General features: G+C 57.3%; 2 protein-coding genes across 2 annotated transcripts in view; one reads left to right on the top strand and one right to left on the bottom strand.

Moving 5' to 3' along the window:
- TSPAN31 (tetraspanin 31) overlaps positions 1–3954 on the bottom strand; it is a 10232-nt gene extending 6278 nt beyond the window's left edge. The window contains exon 1 of the mRNA XM_025401050.1: positions 3772–3954. The gene's annotated coding sequence lies outside the window, so the exon portion shown is untranslated. The remainder of the gene's footprint in view (positions 1–3771) is intronic.
- Positions 3591–18630, top strand: AGAP2 (ArfGAP with GTPase domain, ankyrin repeat and PH domain 2). Its single transcript, XM_025401033.1, is given in 20 exon segments — positions 3591–4894; positions 6549–6607; positions 7378–7465; positions 7654–7739; positions 7885–8032; positions 9083–9217; positions 9528–9637; positions 10411–10569; positions 10736–10822; positions 10908–11012; positions 11415–11486; positions 11488–11578; positions 11760–11879; positions 12612–12740; positions 14007–14066; positions 14298–14446; positions 14615–14705; positions 14829–15051; positions 15183–15438; positions 15618–18630. Coding segments are annotated over 20 exon segments (3579 nt in total). The 5' UTR covers positions 3591–3726; the 3' UTR covers positions 15861–18630.

Here is an 18630-nt window from a genome sequence, read left to right as displayed (position 1 = left end):
ACGACCCTGAACTGCAGGACAGCATCCAGGCCTCATTAGACAGCATTCAAGGTAAGAGAAAGGTCAGCCCTCAACTTGGGTGTATCGGGGACTAGCAGGTGCATAGAAGGGTTAGCTGTATCATGTATCACTTCCCAGTCGGCTACTTCCTAGTCCCCAAGATGGAGCTGGGACTCTGGGGAAGAATACATTTAGGGAGGATGGAAAAAGACACGGGAGGTATCATTCTGTCTCTTTCCCTGCTCTGATCCTTCTCCCAGGAGATCAAAATACAGGTCCCTGTTGAGCTGACCTTCTTGGCAATGAAGAAATGTGTGAGCATGAGGAAGATAGGCTGTGACAGACTCATGGTAGACTTGGTCCCTGCCTGGGGAGTCCAGAACAGGAAGCAGTCTGGAGCAGCAGGTTCTGGGACTGGATAATGATTTCATTCCCAGGACCCACTAAGGATCAGTGACCTCTTGTTCTCCAGCTGTAGAGAGACACATGCACACACGTACACACACACACGCATGCACATTGAAGTACACCATGCAGAGAATCTTAGGCTCCCAAGCGCATACTAACTCTAACATACCATGCTCTGCAGAGCCAGAGTGCAGATATGTCCCCAGAACTCTTCTTGGTCCCCTCTCCTCCCCTTGCTCCTGTTCCTGTCTTCCCCCCACACACCTTCCGCTCTACCTCCTTAGTGCCATTAGAGCAAGTGATGACAACACAGGGAGGAAGTGCTGCCATGGCAACACCATCCGCCACATCCTCCTGCCCACCCCAGCCTTCAATCCTGTGGTGGAGCCCTGGCAGGAACAGCTTCTCTCCATCCACAAGGCCCTACCACTGACGAACTGGTGGAACTGGAGGTTGTTTCCAGCTCACTCTCATTTCATTCACCTCTGATGTGGCAAAGAGCTAACAAAAGCAGCCTTCTTTGCTCATGAAAGTTATCTGGTGGAAGCACTTCTTCCATCATATCCTGATCTCTTCCAGCCATTTCAGTCCTCTCCATTGTTACCTGCCTACCTGGGGGGGTCAACAGATCATTCTTTCCCTCAAGGACACTTCCTGCCAGACCTCTCTGCTGGTACACCAGAGTATAATTTGGGGAAGGAACGGTTTGCTTTGGATGCCTAGTGGGACCAGCTGATGATCCCCTTCCTATTGCTCTTCGGAGGCTAGTGCCCCTCTCACCTCCTGTCCCACACCCTTTGCCAGGAACTACACCTGAAGTCTCCCCTGACAGCCTTAGTGTTTGGAAAGGCAGACCAAGGGGGAGTGGCCCATGGGGCCTCCTAGGGAGGAACTCTATGCCCCACCCCTGTCAAAAATAATAATGATAATAATAATAAAGGAGAAGAGTGGTTTAGGCCAGGGAGAAAAGCTGTGCTCCCTCTGGAGAGGGAGGGAGGTGAGGAGGGGTGGAGGCTGAAATCCCTGAGAAGGCTCCACTCCTCATAAGTGATTTGTTTTACTCCTTCTCTAAGAATTAGTATTCTGTTCCCATTGAACATAAAGGAAAACTGAGGCCATCAAAGGAGGGAAGTTTAAACCAGAGCCAACAATTCTCCTTCACCATCTCCATCAAAAAACATTACTGAAGGGTCTCCTGTCCTGGGGATGGTGTCATCCTGGTTCTGTAGGGAGGGAGGGAGAAGCTGCTGAGCCCCAGGACAGAACACTGGAGGGATTGGGTACAGGCCTCTAGGAGAACAAAGGGCTGGTGGCATCCTGGCTCAGCCCCCCGCCCCCCCCCCCCCCCCCCGCCCCCTCAGCCCCCCACCAGGCCGAGCACGCTGCGGGCTCCTGCCTCCAAGAGCCGCCCACGGCAGCACTTATTATAGTCTCAGCTGCGTCAGGAGGGTGGGATGCCAAATCAGGGGACCGCTGTGACTCCCCAAGTCCTGGGAAGGGGTCTCCAAGGCTGCAGAGAGAACTTCTTTCGCCCATCTTGCCCCACCCCCAAGGGGTCTCAACCTCTTTTCCACTTTGGCTTAACCACTTCAGGATTCTCACCTGGCTGGAGGATAGACAGCCTTGAACTCCAAGACCCCTAGAGGTGTGGGGGACAAGGAGCAGACGGTTTCCATTCACTCATCTGCCTCCTCTTTAACCTTCCGTAAGAATCCCACTCAGCAAACCTTAGGAGACTGAAAGGGAACTCTGAAGAGGCTGGCTCTCTCTGCCTCAACTGAAGGGTCCTTATACTTGGGGAGTGAAATCCCCCACCTTTGAGTAACCAGGTTTGCGGGCAGTGCCTCCACTAATTCATCATCCCCCGGTTGGTCTCCCACCCACCATACACACGGATCCCTCTCTGCTTCTGCCCGCTGTTTCTGAGGCACTCTTGGAGCTACGGTTGCTATGGAGACTGGATGCATTTTGGCATGGGGGGGGTATCAGCCTAAGACACATCCTTCTCCCTCCTCCTAGAGCTGGAGCCTTTGACTTACCCTGTGGCCTGGGCTTCTCCAGCACTCAGATCTCTCCCCTCTCTCCTACCCTGCTAAGTTTGTCCCCATCCCTGGGGAACATTTTCCAAGTTCACTTTGGGACAGTCGAGCTCAAGTCTTGGCCCCATCAAAGTATTAAGTGTGGGGGTGTGAGTGTGAAAGGGAGTTGGGTCATGAGAAAGGGAAGGCGTCCAGGTACCTGGGGGAGACAAGATCCTGGGGGAAGGGATTTCAGGGCCCCCGCTTTCCCACTTCAGCTTCCCTAGAATTGACAGTGACCCTGGATTTGCTCTGTTCACCGCGGCCTGTTCACCCAATAGATCGATTTTCACCCTTATCTCTAAATGCCATACCTCGCAGTCGCGAGCTTCCTAACCTTGGTGTGAGAGAGGAGGGGGCTAGGTTGTTGGAGGAGGTGAGTCCAAGTCCCAGGAAATCCAGCCCAGGATTTGGGAGAGAAATCCAGTCCTGGATTTTGCACCGCCCTCGCAGACATTGGTGCTGGTGGAGAAAAGGTGGGGGGGAGATAGGGTGGGGGGGCCTGGGGGCCGCCTCCTCCTCAATGTGAGGGGAGCGCCCGGACACAGCGCGCATCCGGACCGAGCCGAGCCCGGGCGAGGCCCCCGGACTCTTCGCCCGGATCTCACGCCCCTCCCCTCCCAGACCCCAGACCCGTGGGTTCCCACCCACCTCCCGTTCCCTCTTTCCTCCCCCGCCGCCTCCTGTATCTCCATCCCCAGCATCCTCCCCGCGCCCCTGCGAATCCCCCGCACGGCCAGCCCCACTAGCTTCCCACCCTCCTCAAGACCCTCTCTCCGACCGCATCCGCGGCCCCTGTCCCTTGAGCCCCAATTCCCCGCCCCTGCCTCCCCCGCACTGGTTCTTTTCCCCTAGCCTCTGGTCCCCTTTTCTGCCCCCTTTTCCTCTCTCTCCCCCATTTGCCCCCACTACTGTCCTCCCCGCCCTCCCCCACCCATCTCAGCGCCCCCACCCAGGCCGGGGTGGACGGTCCGGCGCGCCTCCCTGGAGCAGCACCAAGGTCCCGGGGCTCCAAGAGGGTGGGGGCGCAGGGCGGGGAGCATGGGGAGGGGGCGCCCCATGTGATGGGAGGGGGGCGCAAGCGGAGGCGGCGGCGGCGGCGGCGACAGCGGAGCCGGGCCGGGGGCTCAGAGGGGTCCAGGGGCTGGGGGCAGCGAGCAGGGCGGCCCCATGGCCGGGCCCCCCTGAGGCAGTCCGGGGGAGTCCCCTCCCCTCCCCAGCTCGGGGGTCTCCGGGCCCCATGAGCCGGGGCGCGGGCGCGCTTCAGCGCCGGACAACGACCTACCTCATCTCGCTGACCCTGGTTAAGCTCGAGTCGGTGCCTCCGCCGCCGCCTTCTCCGTCTGCGGCCGCGGTCGGCGCCGCCGGTGCCAGAGGCTGCGAGACTGGGGATCCTGGCAGCCCCAGAGGTGCGGAGGAGCCGGGCAAGAAGCGGCACGAACGTCTCTTCCACCGGCAGGATGCGCTGTGGATCAGCACCAGCAGCGCGGGCACCGGGGGCGCGGAGCCCCCATCCCTGTCCCCGGCTCCGGCCAGTCCGGCCCGCCCAGTCTCCCCTGCTCCCGGCCGCCGCCTCTCCCTCTGGGCCGCCCCTCCGGGACCCCAGCTCTCCGGGGGGCTGAGCCCCGACCCCAAGCCTGGGGGCGCCCCCACCTCCTCCCGGCGCCCCCTTCTCAGCAGCCCGAGCTGGGGCGGCCCGGAGCCCGAAGGCCGGGCGGGCGGCGGCGTCCCTGGCTCATCCTCTCCGCATCCTGGCACCGGCAGCCGGAGGCTCAAGGTGGCGCCTCCTCCGCCGGCTCCCAAGCCTTGCAAAACCGTGACCACGAGTGGAGCCAAAGCCGGCGGGGGCAAGGGCGCGGGTAGCCGCCTGTCATGGCCCGAAAGCGAGGGCAAGCCCAGGGTCAAGGGGTCAAAGAGCAGCGCCGGGACTGGAGTTTCTGCCTCTGCAGCCGCCACCGCCGCCGCCGCCGAGGGAGGGGGCGCTACAGCTGCGACCTCTGGTGGGGTCGGGGCTGGGGCCGGAGCCCGAGGGAAGTTGTCTCCTCGGAAAGGCAAGAGTAAGACCTTGGACAACAGTGACTTGCATCCGGGACAGCCTGCCGGTTCTCCTCCTCCGCTAACCCTCCCACCAACTCCGACTCCAGGGGCTGCTGTCACCGCCGCTTCCGCGCAGCCCCCTGGGCCTGCACCTCCAATCACTCTGGAGCCTCCAGCTCCAGGGCTGAAACGGGGCCGGGAGGGGGGCCGAGCGTCCACTCGTGATCGCAAGATGCTCAAGTTTATCAGCGGCATCTTCACCAAGAGCACAGGAGGGCCTCCTGGCTCCGGGCCCCTTCCCGGACCCCCCAGCCTATCTTCTGGCAGCGGGTCCAGGGAGCTGCTGGGCGCCGAGCTCCGCGCTTCCCCTAGTGAGTTGAGTCAGGGCTTGAGAACACGAAGGGAAGGGTACCTGGAATGCTCAGCTTGGGGTGGAGGAGCGAGGTGCAGGAGACTAGGGAAGCTTTTCTCTGGGGTGGGCGGATGAACCAAGCTCACTCCTCTGCCAAGGATTGGGGCAAAGAATAGGAGTCCTGAAGCGGGGTGAGTAGCTACATTGTGCGACATGAGAAATGACTTGATTTCAGAGGGACTAAGAGAGCCTCAGAGCTTTCTGGGAAAATAATGCCCTTGGTCAGAGTGACTAGAAAATTGCTCCCAGAGAAGCCCAGGACCCCACTTCCAGCCTCAGCTGAACTCTGGGAGCATGGAAACGGGGATTTGCCGTATTTAGAGGGACGTTGAAGGTGAAGAGGATGAGGAAGCCTCAGTTTCCCCTGAGCACTTAGGGCAGGTGGCATGACAGTGACCTTGCAGGCAGCTTCTCGCCAGGGACCAGTCGTCCCCTGGGCTGAGAGCAGGCTAGTGATGTTTTCCGTGCGGTAAAGGCGGATTGGGCGGTACGCGAGTGTGCGGGGGCTGGAACGTGCAGAATATTTAAATGTGAAGTGAGGGGGGCGGATAGGAAGCCTCACTTCCCCCATTGCCAGCCCCCTCCCCAGAGCCGCACTGAAACCCACCCGGGGCTGACCCCGGAGTGAGTCAGTGGGAGCGGAACTGCTGCAAAGGCAATCCGTACCCTGGGAGACTTGGGAGGCGGTATGGGGAAGGTAGTGTTTTTTACGGGGGCAGGGTGTCTATTATTATTACTATTTTCTTACTGGAGGAGATAAGCAGGAGACTCTTGGTTCGGCTCACACTCCCGGGAGAGGAGGCGGGTCCGGGAGCGGAGGCGGCCCCCGGGGTTTGGCTCCAGAGCGGGTGGGAGCAGATGGCTCCGGATCCCAGAGTTCCCGCCGCAGCTGCGGCGCCCCGGGAACGTCCGGCCGGTGTCAGGCGCGGGGGCTGGACCCGGCGGGCGGAAGGAGCATCCTTTCCCCCAGGCCTGTGGCTTCTCTTGGCCAGGCGATGGAGCCCTTCACCACAGTTCTTTTGGAGGGCGTTTGTGGGGAGGGTGTGGGAGATGGAGGCATAGGAAAATCCTAGCTCTTTCCCTTGGGTTGTGGGGGGGGGGTACAGGGCCACGGTGCCGTTGACCTTGAAGAAGGGGAGGGAAACCCCTCAACTCAGTTTCTGTCCTGTGGAATGGAGGTTGGGGAAGACACACTCTCTTCTATGTTTCAGCACCTCCTCTCAGGGTCTGCCCTCGGAACCAGTGGGTTAGGGAGGAGCTCCTCTTCTATTCTTTTTCCAGAGGGAAGAACCTGCCACTGTCAGAGCCCTGGTCTCCCTGTCTGGGGCCGGGACCCGCGTTTGGGGATGTGCTTTAAGGGAGATGCCAACTGAAGTATTTTTGTCTTGCTAGCTCCGTTGCTAAGCAACCACTGAGCGGCAGCAACAGCTGGGGGAGAGCGGCTGGGATGGGAGGCCTGGGGACCACCCTCAAACCTGTCTGTACCACACACCTCTCCAGTGCAGGCAGGGTTCAGGGGGTTTGGAAAGCTGCAGAGGGAGGAGGGGTGGCTCAGTGTTGGGGGTCCTCCTGAGCCAGGAGCCTCCCCTCTTACTGCCCTTCTCCCATTACAGAGGCTGTGATCAATAGCCAGGAATGGACTTTGAGCCGCTCCATTCCTGAACTGCGCCTGGTAGGTATCCCAGTCCCCTTGCCTATAGGGAAGGCTGACCTCCCACCCACTGCACTCTCAGCTCTCTCCCTTCACCTCTCCTTTTCTCTCTCTCTCTCTCTCTCTCTCTCTCTCTGAGAATAGGGAATCGTTTTCCAGTTCTTCTGAGAGTCTACCTTCATAGCACCAACCTGGGAATTTGCTACATCTTCCTCACAAGTTTTTCCTCTCTAGTCTTTATGCAGCCATCCCCTTTTTCCTGTTTGTTCATGGTCCTCCTCCAGGCTTCTCACTTCTGGCATCTGCCCTTTGGCCTTCATGTTGTGTTGCCTAGAATTGGGTAAAGTTTTCCAACTAGTGCCTAGAGCTGTGACATGCTACAAACACACACACACACAGACACACACACACGTCTAGTTTGTTTTCTAAACAACCCAACACACACGAAAAAACTACTGAATTGCTGACATTCTTCAGCTTGTGCTCCACTTTGAGCTTGGGATCATTTCTTACCCACACTCATGCCCTGATCCTCCCAACTGCTCCGATTGCCCCAGCTGCTCTGATCCTCCCAAATGCTCCGATCCCTCCAGCTGCTCTGATCCTCCCAGCTGCTCCGATCCCCCCAGCTGCTCTGATCCTCCCAGCTGCTCTTTCTGGAATGACTGTCATCCAGGCGCTGTAGGGCCTACTTGGATGATTTATCTCTCTGGGTTTTCTGGAGTGTCCAGACCCACACATCCTGCCTTCTCTTACATCCCACAATTTCTGCTCCACATCCTTGCCCTCAGGGTGTGCTGGGCGACGCCAGGAGTGGGAAGTCATCACTCATCCACCGATTCCTGACCGGTTCATACCAGGTGCTGGAGAAGACAGAGAGTGAGTTCTCAAGAGCCATAGTAAGCTAACAATTGGGGTTAGGGATCCAGGAGTGAGATCAATGATTAGGCAGGTATGGAGACCAGGAGGGGAAGGATGAGGCCATAATAGCAAAAACACTGGGAGCATGGGGAGGTTTGGTGACCTGTCACCTCTGACCTATTACCCTTTCCAACTCTTCTGGACAGGTGAGCAGTACAAGAAAGAGATGTTGGTGGATGGGCAGACACATCTGGTGCTAATCCGAGAGGAAGCTGGGGCACCTGATGCCAAGGTGAGGGTGGAAGTGGTGGGGGACAGACTGGCTGGGGTCAGCACTGGCCAAGGGAGAGGGCTCTGGTTTCCCAGGTCTCCATCTGGATTGGGTCCAGAGGAGTAGACCTGCCTGACTTTCCATTTGCTCCCTCACTCCCCGCAAGTTCTCAGGCTGGGCAGATGCTGTGATCTTCGTCTTCAGCCTGGAGGATGAGAACAGTTTCCAGGCTGTGAGCTGTCTCCATGGGCAGCTGAGTTCCCTTCGTGGGGAGGGACGAGGAGGCCTGGCCTTGGCACTAGTGGGGACACAAGGTAAGGAGGGGTTAGGAAAGCACTGCTTTCAAGGGAGGCCCTGAGGAGGCTACTGGGATATTGCCCAACATGGGTGAGAATTTGGTAAGGTGTGGAAACGGCCACTTGGATTACAGTACCCTTCTGGAGGGAGCCTGGTCTCCAAATAAGGGAGTCATGAAACCAAACAATAACTTCCCAAGGTTTGAGCAGAGAAAAGGGGATCTCCAGGGAGGAAAGGACAGCTATAGTAGCCATCTCCTTGCCTCTCCTGAAATGTCACCTACCTTGTGTTCTCACATTGCCATTTCCCGGTGCCACCATCACAGGACACAGAAAATCTCAAGTCCTAGTGTGGATAGGAAACCTTTTCCATCTTCCTTTTTGCAACAGCTGGGTCAGACTGACACCTTTTAAAGGAACTTATCCAAAAACAAAGTGAAAACACAAAGGAAATGATGAAAAGAAGAGAGCAGAAAACCTTTTAGTTCTCAAAGAAGTGACTCAGAGGCTCCCAGACTCTGCCAGGGCCAGGAAATGCTTTTCCAGCACTCCCTTGGGTCGAGCTGGTGGGACTTGGTCTGGATGCCTGTTCTGCTGGTGCCTGCCTCCACCTGTTGCTTGCCTCCTGGTTTCTTGCTGCAGAGTGGGCAGTCCAGCCATGACCCATGGGTACCCAACCTTTTCCTAGTTCACAAGCTGGTGTCCTCCCACCAGTTCAGGTTTCGATGGATTTGCAGGGCAGGGTGATTATTGCTCACACCTGGGTCTCAGCTATGTAGCCCTTGTCAGGAAGCACCACTCAGTATTCTTTGAGGACACACACACACACACATACACACACACACACACAGCTCACCCATCCTATTCATACACAGCTAGTTGTGTGAACTGGGCCCAGTACTCAGAAAGGGCTTATGTACTCTCATTCCACCTGGTCACAGAAAAGATGATCTCTCACACCCCATCCCCAGTGGGCCCAGCCTGAGGGCCCAGCACAGGGATAAGGGAATCGTGAAAAATCGAACAAGGCGAGGCTCCTTCAATCCTGCCCCTTTCCTATCCCATCAGACAGGATCAGTGCTTCCTCCCCTCGGGTAGTGGGAGATGCTCGTGCCAGAGCTCTGTGCGCAGACATGAAACGCTGCAGCTACTATGAGACCTGTGCAACCTATGGGCTTAATGTGGATCGGGTCTTCCAGGAGGGTGAGTGTGGTGATCTCCAGTATATGTGGGAAGCCAGAGCAAGGGACCTGGCATCCAGGCCTCTCTCTGTGCGTGACAGGAAATTGGCCTCTGTGGGAAGGAGGAGAGATCGGGGAGGCCAGAGGTTTGCTTAATAGTCACAAGGTCTTTCTGGGTTGGAGGAACTGGCAAGGCCACAGGGGGCATAGAGGCCACAGTGACAAGGAAGTTGGGTCCTGTGTTGTCTACTGGGGATTTATCAAAGCTGGGCATGGAGGGGTGGTCTTGGGTATCTGGCCTGCTCACACCTCCTTCCCTCAACTCCCCTCAGTGGCCCAGAAGGTGGTGACCTTGCGCAAGCAGCAACAGCTTCTGGCTGCCTGCAAGTCCCTGCCCAGCTCCCCAAGCCACTCAGCTGCATCCACTCCGGTAGCTGGCCAGGTGAGTTGGGGTTTCAGAGTCTGCAGAGGGGCTGGTAAGATGCAGAAGGGCTGGGGATCCTAGGACAGGTACAGAGTACCCAGGGAGGTTCAGGGGGTGGGGAAACAGATGGAAATGGCAGTGAAACTATTGGAGAAAGTGCATTGGACTGGAAGTCAACCAGACTTCCAGTGATTTGAGACATCATTTGCAGTGTCCTTAAGCAACTCACCTAACCTCCCAAGGCTATTAGAAGATTGTATGACATAATACTTGTGATTCAACCTTTGCAACATTTATAAAAAGCACTGTCACAATGTTAGTGAGGATTTTAAAAATTATTAATGACAATATAAATAAATGGTGAGGTGATCAAGGAATGTCTCAAATTCCCTGTAACTAGATAAGAGTGTAGCTTGGCCGGGCGCGGTGGCTCAAGCCTGTAATCCCAGCACTTTGGGAGGCCGAGGCGGGCGGATCACGAGGTCAGGAGATCGAGACCATCCTGGCTAACATGGTGAAACCCCGTCTCTACTAAAAATACAAAAAACTAGCCGGGCGTGGTGGCGGGCGCCTGTAGTCCCAGCTACTCGGAGGCTGAGGCAGGAGAATGGCCTGAACCTGGGAGGCGGAGCTTGCAGTGAGCCGAGATCGTGCCACTGCACTCCAGCCTGGGTGACACAGCGTGAGACTCCGTCTCAAAAAAAAAAAAAAAAAAAAAAAAAAAAAAAAAGAGTGTAGTTTGGTGGGGTAGGGGGCATCCCAGCTCTGCTGACTCTTCCATATGCTCCCAGGCTAGTAACGGGGGCCACACTAGCGACTACTCTTCTTCCCTCCCATCCTCACCGAATGTTGGTCACCGGGAGCTCCGAGCCGAGGCAGCTGCAGTGGCTGGATTGAGCACCCCAGGGTCCCTGCACCGGGCAGCCAAGCGTAGGACCAGCCTTTTTGCGGTATTGGACAGGGACATGCTGACCCCCATCCTCCTGTCCCTCATGACCTGCCCATCTTCCCTAGTCCCTAGACTCCTCTGTTGGGCCCTTCTTCATCTGTCTTCCCTATCCTCACATCAGTGTATCCCTCTATCCCTCCTTAAACTGATTCCAATGACCATTCCAGAATCGTCGGGGTAGTGACTCCGAGAAACGGAGCTTGGATAGTCGGGGAGAGACAACAGGGAGTGGACGAGCCATCCCCATCAAACAGGTGAGTGGTCCAGGGGCTGGGGCAGGCTAGGGGCAGCTGGTCTTAGTTGGCTTTTTTCTCCCATGTGTCTTTTCACTTTCTCCAGAGCTTCCTACTAAAACGAAGTGGCAATTCCTTGAACAAAGAATGGAAGAAGAAATATGTAACCCTGTCCAGTAATGGCTTTCTACTCTACCACCCCAGCATTAACGTGAGTGGCAGAAACTGGGCCACACTGGCCAGCTTTGGATTTCCCTCAAGCTCTACCTGTCTGTGCCTCTGACAAAGCACTAACGTCATTTCTAGGAAGTGCTAGTCCTATTCACTTAAGTTTAGCAGGCATGTGTTAAGAGCCTGCCATGTGCCCATGCCAAGAATGTAAAGGTAAATGCATTGCCCCAGGAACTTGCAGTCTAGTGGGAGAGCACCCAGGAAGGGAATGCTTCCTGGAGGAGACAATGCTGGATCAAGTCTGATGGGCCCATCCCCTAGATGCTCATCACAACCCCAAGGCCCCCTCTCCAGTCCCTCTCTATTCTGTAACATATTAACCGCTTCCCAGCATGCCAAGGACCCCAACCTTCCCTACACTCTCGGCCCTGTACCCCTCCAGGATTACATCCACAGTACTCACGGAAAGGAGATGGACTTGCTGCGAACAACCGTCAAAGTCCCGGGCAAGCGGCCCCCCCAGGGCCATCTCTGCGTTTGGCCCCTCAGCCAGCATCAACGGACTCGTCAAGGACATGAGCGCTGTCCAGATGGGCGAAGGCCCCGGTGAGCAGGGCTTATGACATAGGAGCAGGAGAGGGGCCAGGGCTGGGGAAAAGGAGGAGTAAGAGGGAAGTGGGGGCTGGCACTGGGCAAGTAGGAAGCTGGGTGATAAAGAGGGACCATGTAAGGAGGGGGGCCAGAAGAAAGAGAGGCTCACTGAGGTTTCATCTTCTTTTTCCGACAGAAGTCACTACTCCCATGCCAAGCCCCAGCCCCAGCCCTAGTTCCCTGCAGCCACCACCAGATCAGACATCCAAGCACCTGCTGAAGCCAGACCGGAATTTGGCCCGAGCCCTCAGCACAGGTCAGTGGGGATGAAATTCCATCCGCTGTCTTCCACACCCAAATAGGGTGGGTGTGGGAAATGAATTTGGGGTGAAGGCTTGGAGGTTGGAATAAATGCATGAGTGAACACATGGAGCCCCACACATGAACACCAAGCTCAGTCATACCATGTCTATCATAATGGTTAAGACAAGTGGACTCTAACGTCAACTGCCTGAGCTTGAATCCTGGCTTGTCACATGGGCAAGTTACTTGACCTCTCCATGCCTCAGTTTCCTCATCTGTAATGTGGAAATAATAGTTTCTACCTCAGAGGGTTTCTTTGAGGTTTAAACAAACTGAGAATATTGTCTAGTACATAGTCAGCCATGTTTGACATGTTTGAAAAAAATATATATATAGTATGCAAATGACACATTGTAAACAGATGATCCTCACAACAGTTTTGTCAGGTCAAGATTATTATTCTTATTTCAGGGATAAAGAAACTGAGGCTCAGAAGATTAAGTGCTTTGCTCAAGGTCTTAAGGCCAGTAAGTAAGTGGTAGAACCAGGATCTGAGTGCAGGTCTGACTTTAAACCTCTCATCTGCCTGCCTCCCCAGGAATGATCAAGGGGGAACTCTTGGAGAGGGACAGTTGAGGAGGGGTGCCCTAAAATGCCAAAGTAGTTCAGGGAATGAGACAGGCTATCAAGAAATCAGGAAATATGTGGAGGGGGCTATTGAGGCAGCTGTGTCTTCCTCCCTAAGACTGTACCCCATCTGGAGACCTGAGCCCCCTGAGTCGAGAACCCCCTCCTTCTCCCATGGTGAAGAAACAGAGGAGGAAAAAATTGACAACACCATCCAAGACTGAAGGCTCGACTGGGCAGGCTGAAGGTGAGGCTCTGGCAGGCACTTCCACTCCCACCCAGAACCCTCATCCCCAACATCAGCTCCCCGGGCTAACTCCTGCAGCAGGAGGAAGTGCCTGAGCTGAGTGCTTGACGACCATTACTACTGCACACAACTTAGTGAAAGAGTGTGTGGACATCCCCCAGCCCCGTCCTTCTTTCCTTGTTCCCCAGCCAGTTCCTTTCCCCAGCCCCTATTCTCAATGACGTCCATGTCTATAGCTCCTGCTCCCTCTCCTAAGGATGTTCTAGTTCCTCTTCCTTCCCTCAACTCCACTTACCACCCCAGCCCCTGCACCCAGATGCCCCCCACCCATCCGCAGTGACTCAGCCCCTGATCTCTGCGTCTCCCACTGATTTCCCAAATCCTGGATTCTGTGACCACCCAGTCCCTTCTCCCGATAACTTACTTTCTTTTTTTTTTTTCTTTTTTCTTTTCTTTTTTTTTTTTTTTGAGACGGAGTCTCGCTCTGTCACCCAGGCTGGAGTACAGTGGCGTGATCTCGGCTCACTGCAAGCTCCGTCTCCGGGGTTCACGCCATTCCCCTGCCTCAGCCTTCCAAGTAGCTGGGACTACAGGTGCTCACCACCACGCCTGGCTAATTTTTTGTATTTTTTAGTAGAAATGGGGTTTCACTGTGTTAGCCAGGATGGTCTCGATCTCCTGACCTCGTGATCCGCCCGCCTCAGCCTCCCAAAGTCCTGGGATTACAGGTGGTGGGGATTACAGGCGTGAGCCACCACACGCAGTCTTCTCCGGATAACTTTCTATTGCCAAGTGCTCCCCAACAGCCCTTGACCATAGTGATCCCCATTCTTGTCCCTCAGTGATACCCCGCACCCCCACCGCCACCAGCCCCAGGGCCCTCTCATCTCAGCCCTGCGCCCCAGCTTCTGCCCCCTTCCCCTGTGTTCACTCAGATCCTGACCCTCCCTTCTCCTCCCAGAGGCCCAGCTCCTGGCTGGTCTTGATAACCCATCCCTGCTGCCCCTGCTCTCTGCCGGGTGCTCAGACCCAGGTTCCAGATCTGCCTACTCTCATGGCTCTTGGCTTCTGCTCCACTCTGCTCCGGGGCCACTGACTTTAGTTCTGCTTTCTCTCCCCATCTGTCTGTCCTGCTTTGTCTCTGGCACTCTGTCACTCTCTCTCTCCATCTCTCCATCTACCTCTCTTTTTCTCCTTCTTTCTTGGTCTCTCTTTCTCTGTTCTGCTCTCCATTCTATCTCTATCTCCTTCGCTTCGGGAAACCAGCCAAGCGCAAAATGTGGAAACTAAAATCCTTTGGTAGTTTAAGAAATATTTATAAAGCAGGTAACAAGTGGGGAGCCGGGAGGGGCGCTCAGCTGGGGTGCAGAAGGGTGGGGGTGCCCCCGCCTTCCCCTGCATGTGCTCGGGCTTCCTGCTGCCCCCACCCTCTGCTTCCCCTACCCCCACTGCCCCACTCCCAGGGGCTCGGGATGGACATCAGGGAGGACGGGCTTGGGGAAGGCAGCCCCTGCTTGAACTCTGTCCCTTAATGACTCCATCCCATCCCCCACTCAGAGGAAAACTTTGAGTTCCTGATCGTGTCCAGCACGGGTCAGACGTGGCACTTTGAGGCAGCCAGTTTTGAGGAGCGGGATGCCTGGGTCCAGGCCATCGAGAGTCAGATCCTAGCCAGTCTACAATGCTGTGAGAGCAGCAAGGTCAAGGTAAGAGTTTGAGGTGGGGAGGAGGACTGACCGCAGGAGCTAACCCTGGTACTGACGGCCATTGGCAACTACACGGCCGAAGTCGTGTGGGAGGAGAGCAGAGGTGTCTGAGGAGAAGGGGGTGGGGCTTGGAGGCAGAATCAGTACCAACCCAAACCCTCTCTGCAGCTGCGCACAGACAGCCAAAGCGAGGCCGTGGCCATCCAGGCGATCCGGAACGCCAAGGGGAATTCAATCTGCGTGGACTGCGGGGCCCCCAGTGAGTGCCAGGAGGCAGCGGTGGGGCTAGGGAGTGTGGTTCACTGGAGGTGGTGAATGCCGGGGTGACTGTGCTGCCGGCTCAGTCGACCTCTGGAAGCCGACCTCTACGCTCTGTCCGCAGACCCCACATGGGCCAGCTTGAACCTGGGCGCCCTCATTTGCATCGAGTGTTCTGGCATCCACCGCAACCTGGGCACTCACCTGTCCCGCGTCCGCTCGCTGGACTTGGACGACTGGCCACGGGAGCTGACCCTGGTGCTGACGGCTATTGGCAACGACACGGCCAACCGCGTGTGGGAAAGCGACACGCGAGGCCGTGTCAAGCCCACGCGGGATTCTTCGCGGTAAGGGTGAGGGAACAGAGCTGGGGGGAGGGTTGCTGAGGGTGTGCGAGCCTGAGACGGTCCCTTGGGTAGGGGCAGAGGTCCTGGCTGGGGGTCCCTAGAGCCTTTTCAGTTGATCCCTGGTCTTGCAGGGAGGAGCGCGAGTCGTGGATTCGCGCCAAGTACGAGCAGCTGCTGTTCCTGGCGCCGCTGAGCACCACGGAGGAGCCGCTGGGCCGCCAGCTGTGGGCCGCCGTGCAGGCCCAGGACGTGGCTACCGTTCTTCTGCTTTTGGCCCATGCGCGACACGGGCCGCTCGACACCAGCGTAGAGGACCCACAACTCCGCTCCCCACTCCACCTGGCTGCCGAGCTCGCCCACGTTGTCATCACGCAACTGCTGCTGTGGGTACGTCAGCTGGGGGGAGGAAAGGGGGTCTTTGAGGCCTCATCTCGGAAAACGCCTGGCGCGGGAAAGCCCGATCTTCCCAGAGGGACCCCGGAAGTAGGCTTGGCCATGTGGGGGAGGCGGTGCCGGGTGTGGGCGCCCTGGGGACGCGCGGTCACGCGGCCGTTTCCGCCCTCCAGTACGGCGCGGACGTGGCGGCCCGTGACGCCCAGGGCCGCACGGCGCTGTTCTACGCCCGCCAGGCTGGAAGCCAGCTGTGCGCCGACATCCTTCTCCAGCACGGTTGCCCGGGTGAGGGCGGCAGCGCGGCCACCACGCCCAGCGCGGCCACCACGCCCAGCATCACAGCCACGCCGAGCCCCCGCCGCCGGAGCAGCGCCGCTAGCGTGGGCCGCGCCGACGCCCCAGTTGCGCTGGTATAGTTGCCCAGTGGGAGAGACACCCTCACCCCCACGCGGGCCGGGCACGACCACACCGGGCGGACCGCTGGACAGACGCACCCACTCACCTCTCCGATCCGCACCCAGCCCCACGGGAGCACTTCCTACCCCCACGAGGGCACAGACCCCACGCCTCCCAGAAGACACAAACTCACCTCCCTCTCCCCAACGAGGCATGGAGACCCCAGCTCAACACGCCCCCTCTCCACTGTTTCCACACTCGGATTGCTCTGGGTCTACCCGCTCGGGTTTCGCGGAAGGGGACGTTTCCCGCGGTACGGGCTCCTAGGCGCTTGGACATGGCCGCTTGTGCCCCCTAGGGGCGGGAAGAAGACCCGGTCCTGCCCGAACTCAACAATCCCAGGGCGGGAGCCCATACCCAGGCTGGCTCCTGGGGCGACGCCACGCCAGAGGGAGGGTTTAGTACGTGGGAGGGCTAGCCCTGGGACTTGGGGCCAATATGGAGACCCTACCCCTTCCATACTCATCTCACTGCCCAGTGAAGGGGGCAAGGGCAGCGAGGGGCAGGACCCCTGCTGCTCATGGGGGTGGGGGGTTCCCAACCCTTTCCGTGAAAGGGACCGTGAGTAGTGGAAACCAGGACGTCCCCTTACACCTACCCATGGGTGGAAGCTAAAGAGTCCGGGGGAAGCCAAGAGTCTGGGTCCCTCCCACTACTATCTTGGGAGGGAGAAGGGATGTAGCAGGAGCGGGCTAAGGGGGCCTTGTAATTTATTGCTTTGTTCCCCAACATGGGGGTGGGGGCGGGCAGGGGCGTGGGGAGGGCGTTTTGGGGTAGGGGAAGCCCAGGGTGGGCAGGGGGTGGGGTGGGGTGGGGGTGCTCTCGGGTTGTGAGTGTCTGTGACCGTGACTGCGTACCTGTGACTGTGCAGCGCCCGTGGTGATCTGGGGTAGGGGGCACCCCTACAGTGGGACCCCTCCCCCATTATTTTTTCTGTCCAGCCCCTCCCTCCCACTGGAGCAGCTCCAGAGCCATTCCTCACCCCCGTGACCTCTCCCAGCCAGGGCTGAGAGGATTCGAGGTGGCTGGGAGGGTTTCCAGGCCCCCTGCCCCATCCCCACAAAGTGGGTGGTAGGGCGGACTTGCCTGGCCCAGCCCTGCCTCCCTCAGCCAACCCAGCCCTTGGGCTGTCTGTGTCAGTGGTTTCCGGTCTTTTTTTTTTTTTTTTTTTTTTTTCTGGCTAAAATAGTTTGCAAAGGACCAGGTAATCGGGAAGGGGAGAGAGGTGGGGGCAAGGGGGGAATGCCCCCCCATCTCCTTGGAGGCAGTGGTGTGAATCTCCTTCAACAGCAATTAAAGAGGAAGTGATTTTGTCTAGGGGGTGAGCTGCTGGTCTGTTCTTGGAGGCAGGTCAGGGCATGGCCTTGGTCAAGGTGGGGTACTGGGGTGGGACAGGGACAGGCAGAGGTGCTTCCCACTGGGGCTGGTGGCAGCACAGTACCTATGGGCATGGAGGTAGTTCCATTATGTACAACAGATCCGGGTTCATGTAGTGGAGGACATGGCAGGTTGGAGTCAGTGGGGACCCTGGGAGCAGAGAAGGCACTGACTTTTAAGATGATGCCAGTCCTGGGAGAGTTGGGATATGGTACTTAGAGGCCATGGAGAGGGGTGAGAAGATGGGACAGCTTTGGTTAAGAGCAGGAACTTTGGAGACAGATCTGATTTTGAAACCTGCCCCTCCACTTCACAGCTAGATGACCTTGGTGGCATCTGTTTATCTGTATTCTGAACAATATCTGTTCAGAGGGCACCTGAAAGGTGCACCAGCTCTGAGGAGGGCTGCCCCAGGCCAGCCTGCTCGCCGTGAGCACTAGGTACCAGAGTAGAACATAGAGTAGGGGTTCCTCCACTGGCCCCATCAGGGGGTGCTCCAGAGGGAAGGGGTGGGAGACCTCGGAAAGATTTCCCAGCTGGCTGCAGAGGTCCCTGGTGTCCACAAAATCAGTGTCAGCTGATGCAGGCATTTATCCACCTCCGTGCCATCAAAGGGACCACCAAGGCCACAGTGGCCTGAAGCCAGTGCTGCCTCGTGAGCTGCAGTGCCGCTAGGCTCAGCACATAGCCAATCCTACCATTTCTCGAGGGCAGCTGAAAGTGTTTACTCAGGTAGAGGGGCTGGACAGGGTAGGGTTGGGTCAGCAGCCAGTGCAGGTTGGGCATAGCCATATGTTGTTATCTACTTTGAGGAGTTAGTTGGTAGCACCAGCATCTTTGGGTAGAATTGCTTCTGACCTTTGGTGCCCACCAGCCCCAAGATGTTCAGGTGCAAGTGTGCCACTGAACTGAGGACACAGCACCAGACCTGAATGCAGTTCACATGGAGGCTGCAGCTCTGCAGGGCCTTAGTCTGTGACCACCCAGCACAGCGGCGTGACCCAGGAAAGGTGAATTCAGCAGTGCAGGTGCAGTGACAAGTACAGAGGCAGGTGTGTGGTCTGGGCAAAGCGAGGAGACGGGGAGGTCGCAAAGAAAATTGGACTGGAGGACCTGGCCATTCCCCCTTCACCTCCAAGACCCTGGACTCTTATTTCAGCTCCACTCCTTCCTCGTGGTCAAAGTTTGCTCCCTTCTTCAGCAGTTTGGGAGTGTGAGAGAATATGGGGAGGAAATAAGGACCCTGGAGAGAATGAAATTGCCTGCAAAGAGCAAGTGGGAAGTTCCTTTCATTTCCAGCCAGTGAAAAATGGTCAAGGTGTCAGCAAACCTCACAACAAATCCTAACACCAA

Source organism: Theropithecus gelada, chromosome 11 (genome assembly GCF_003255815.1).
Source record: "Theropithecus gelada isolate Dixy chromosome 11, Tgel_1.0, whole genome shotgun sequence".
NCBI classification, from domain to species: domain Eukaryota; kingdom Metazoa; phylum Chordata; class Mammalia; order Primates; family Cercopithecidae; genus Theropithecus; species Theropithecus gelada.
Note: the sequence above shows the minus strand (reverse complement) of the source record. Positions and strands in the feature narration are given on the sequence as shown.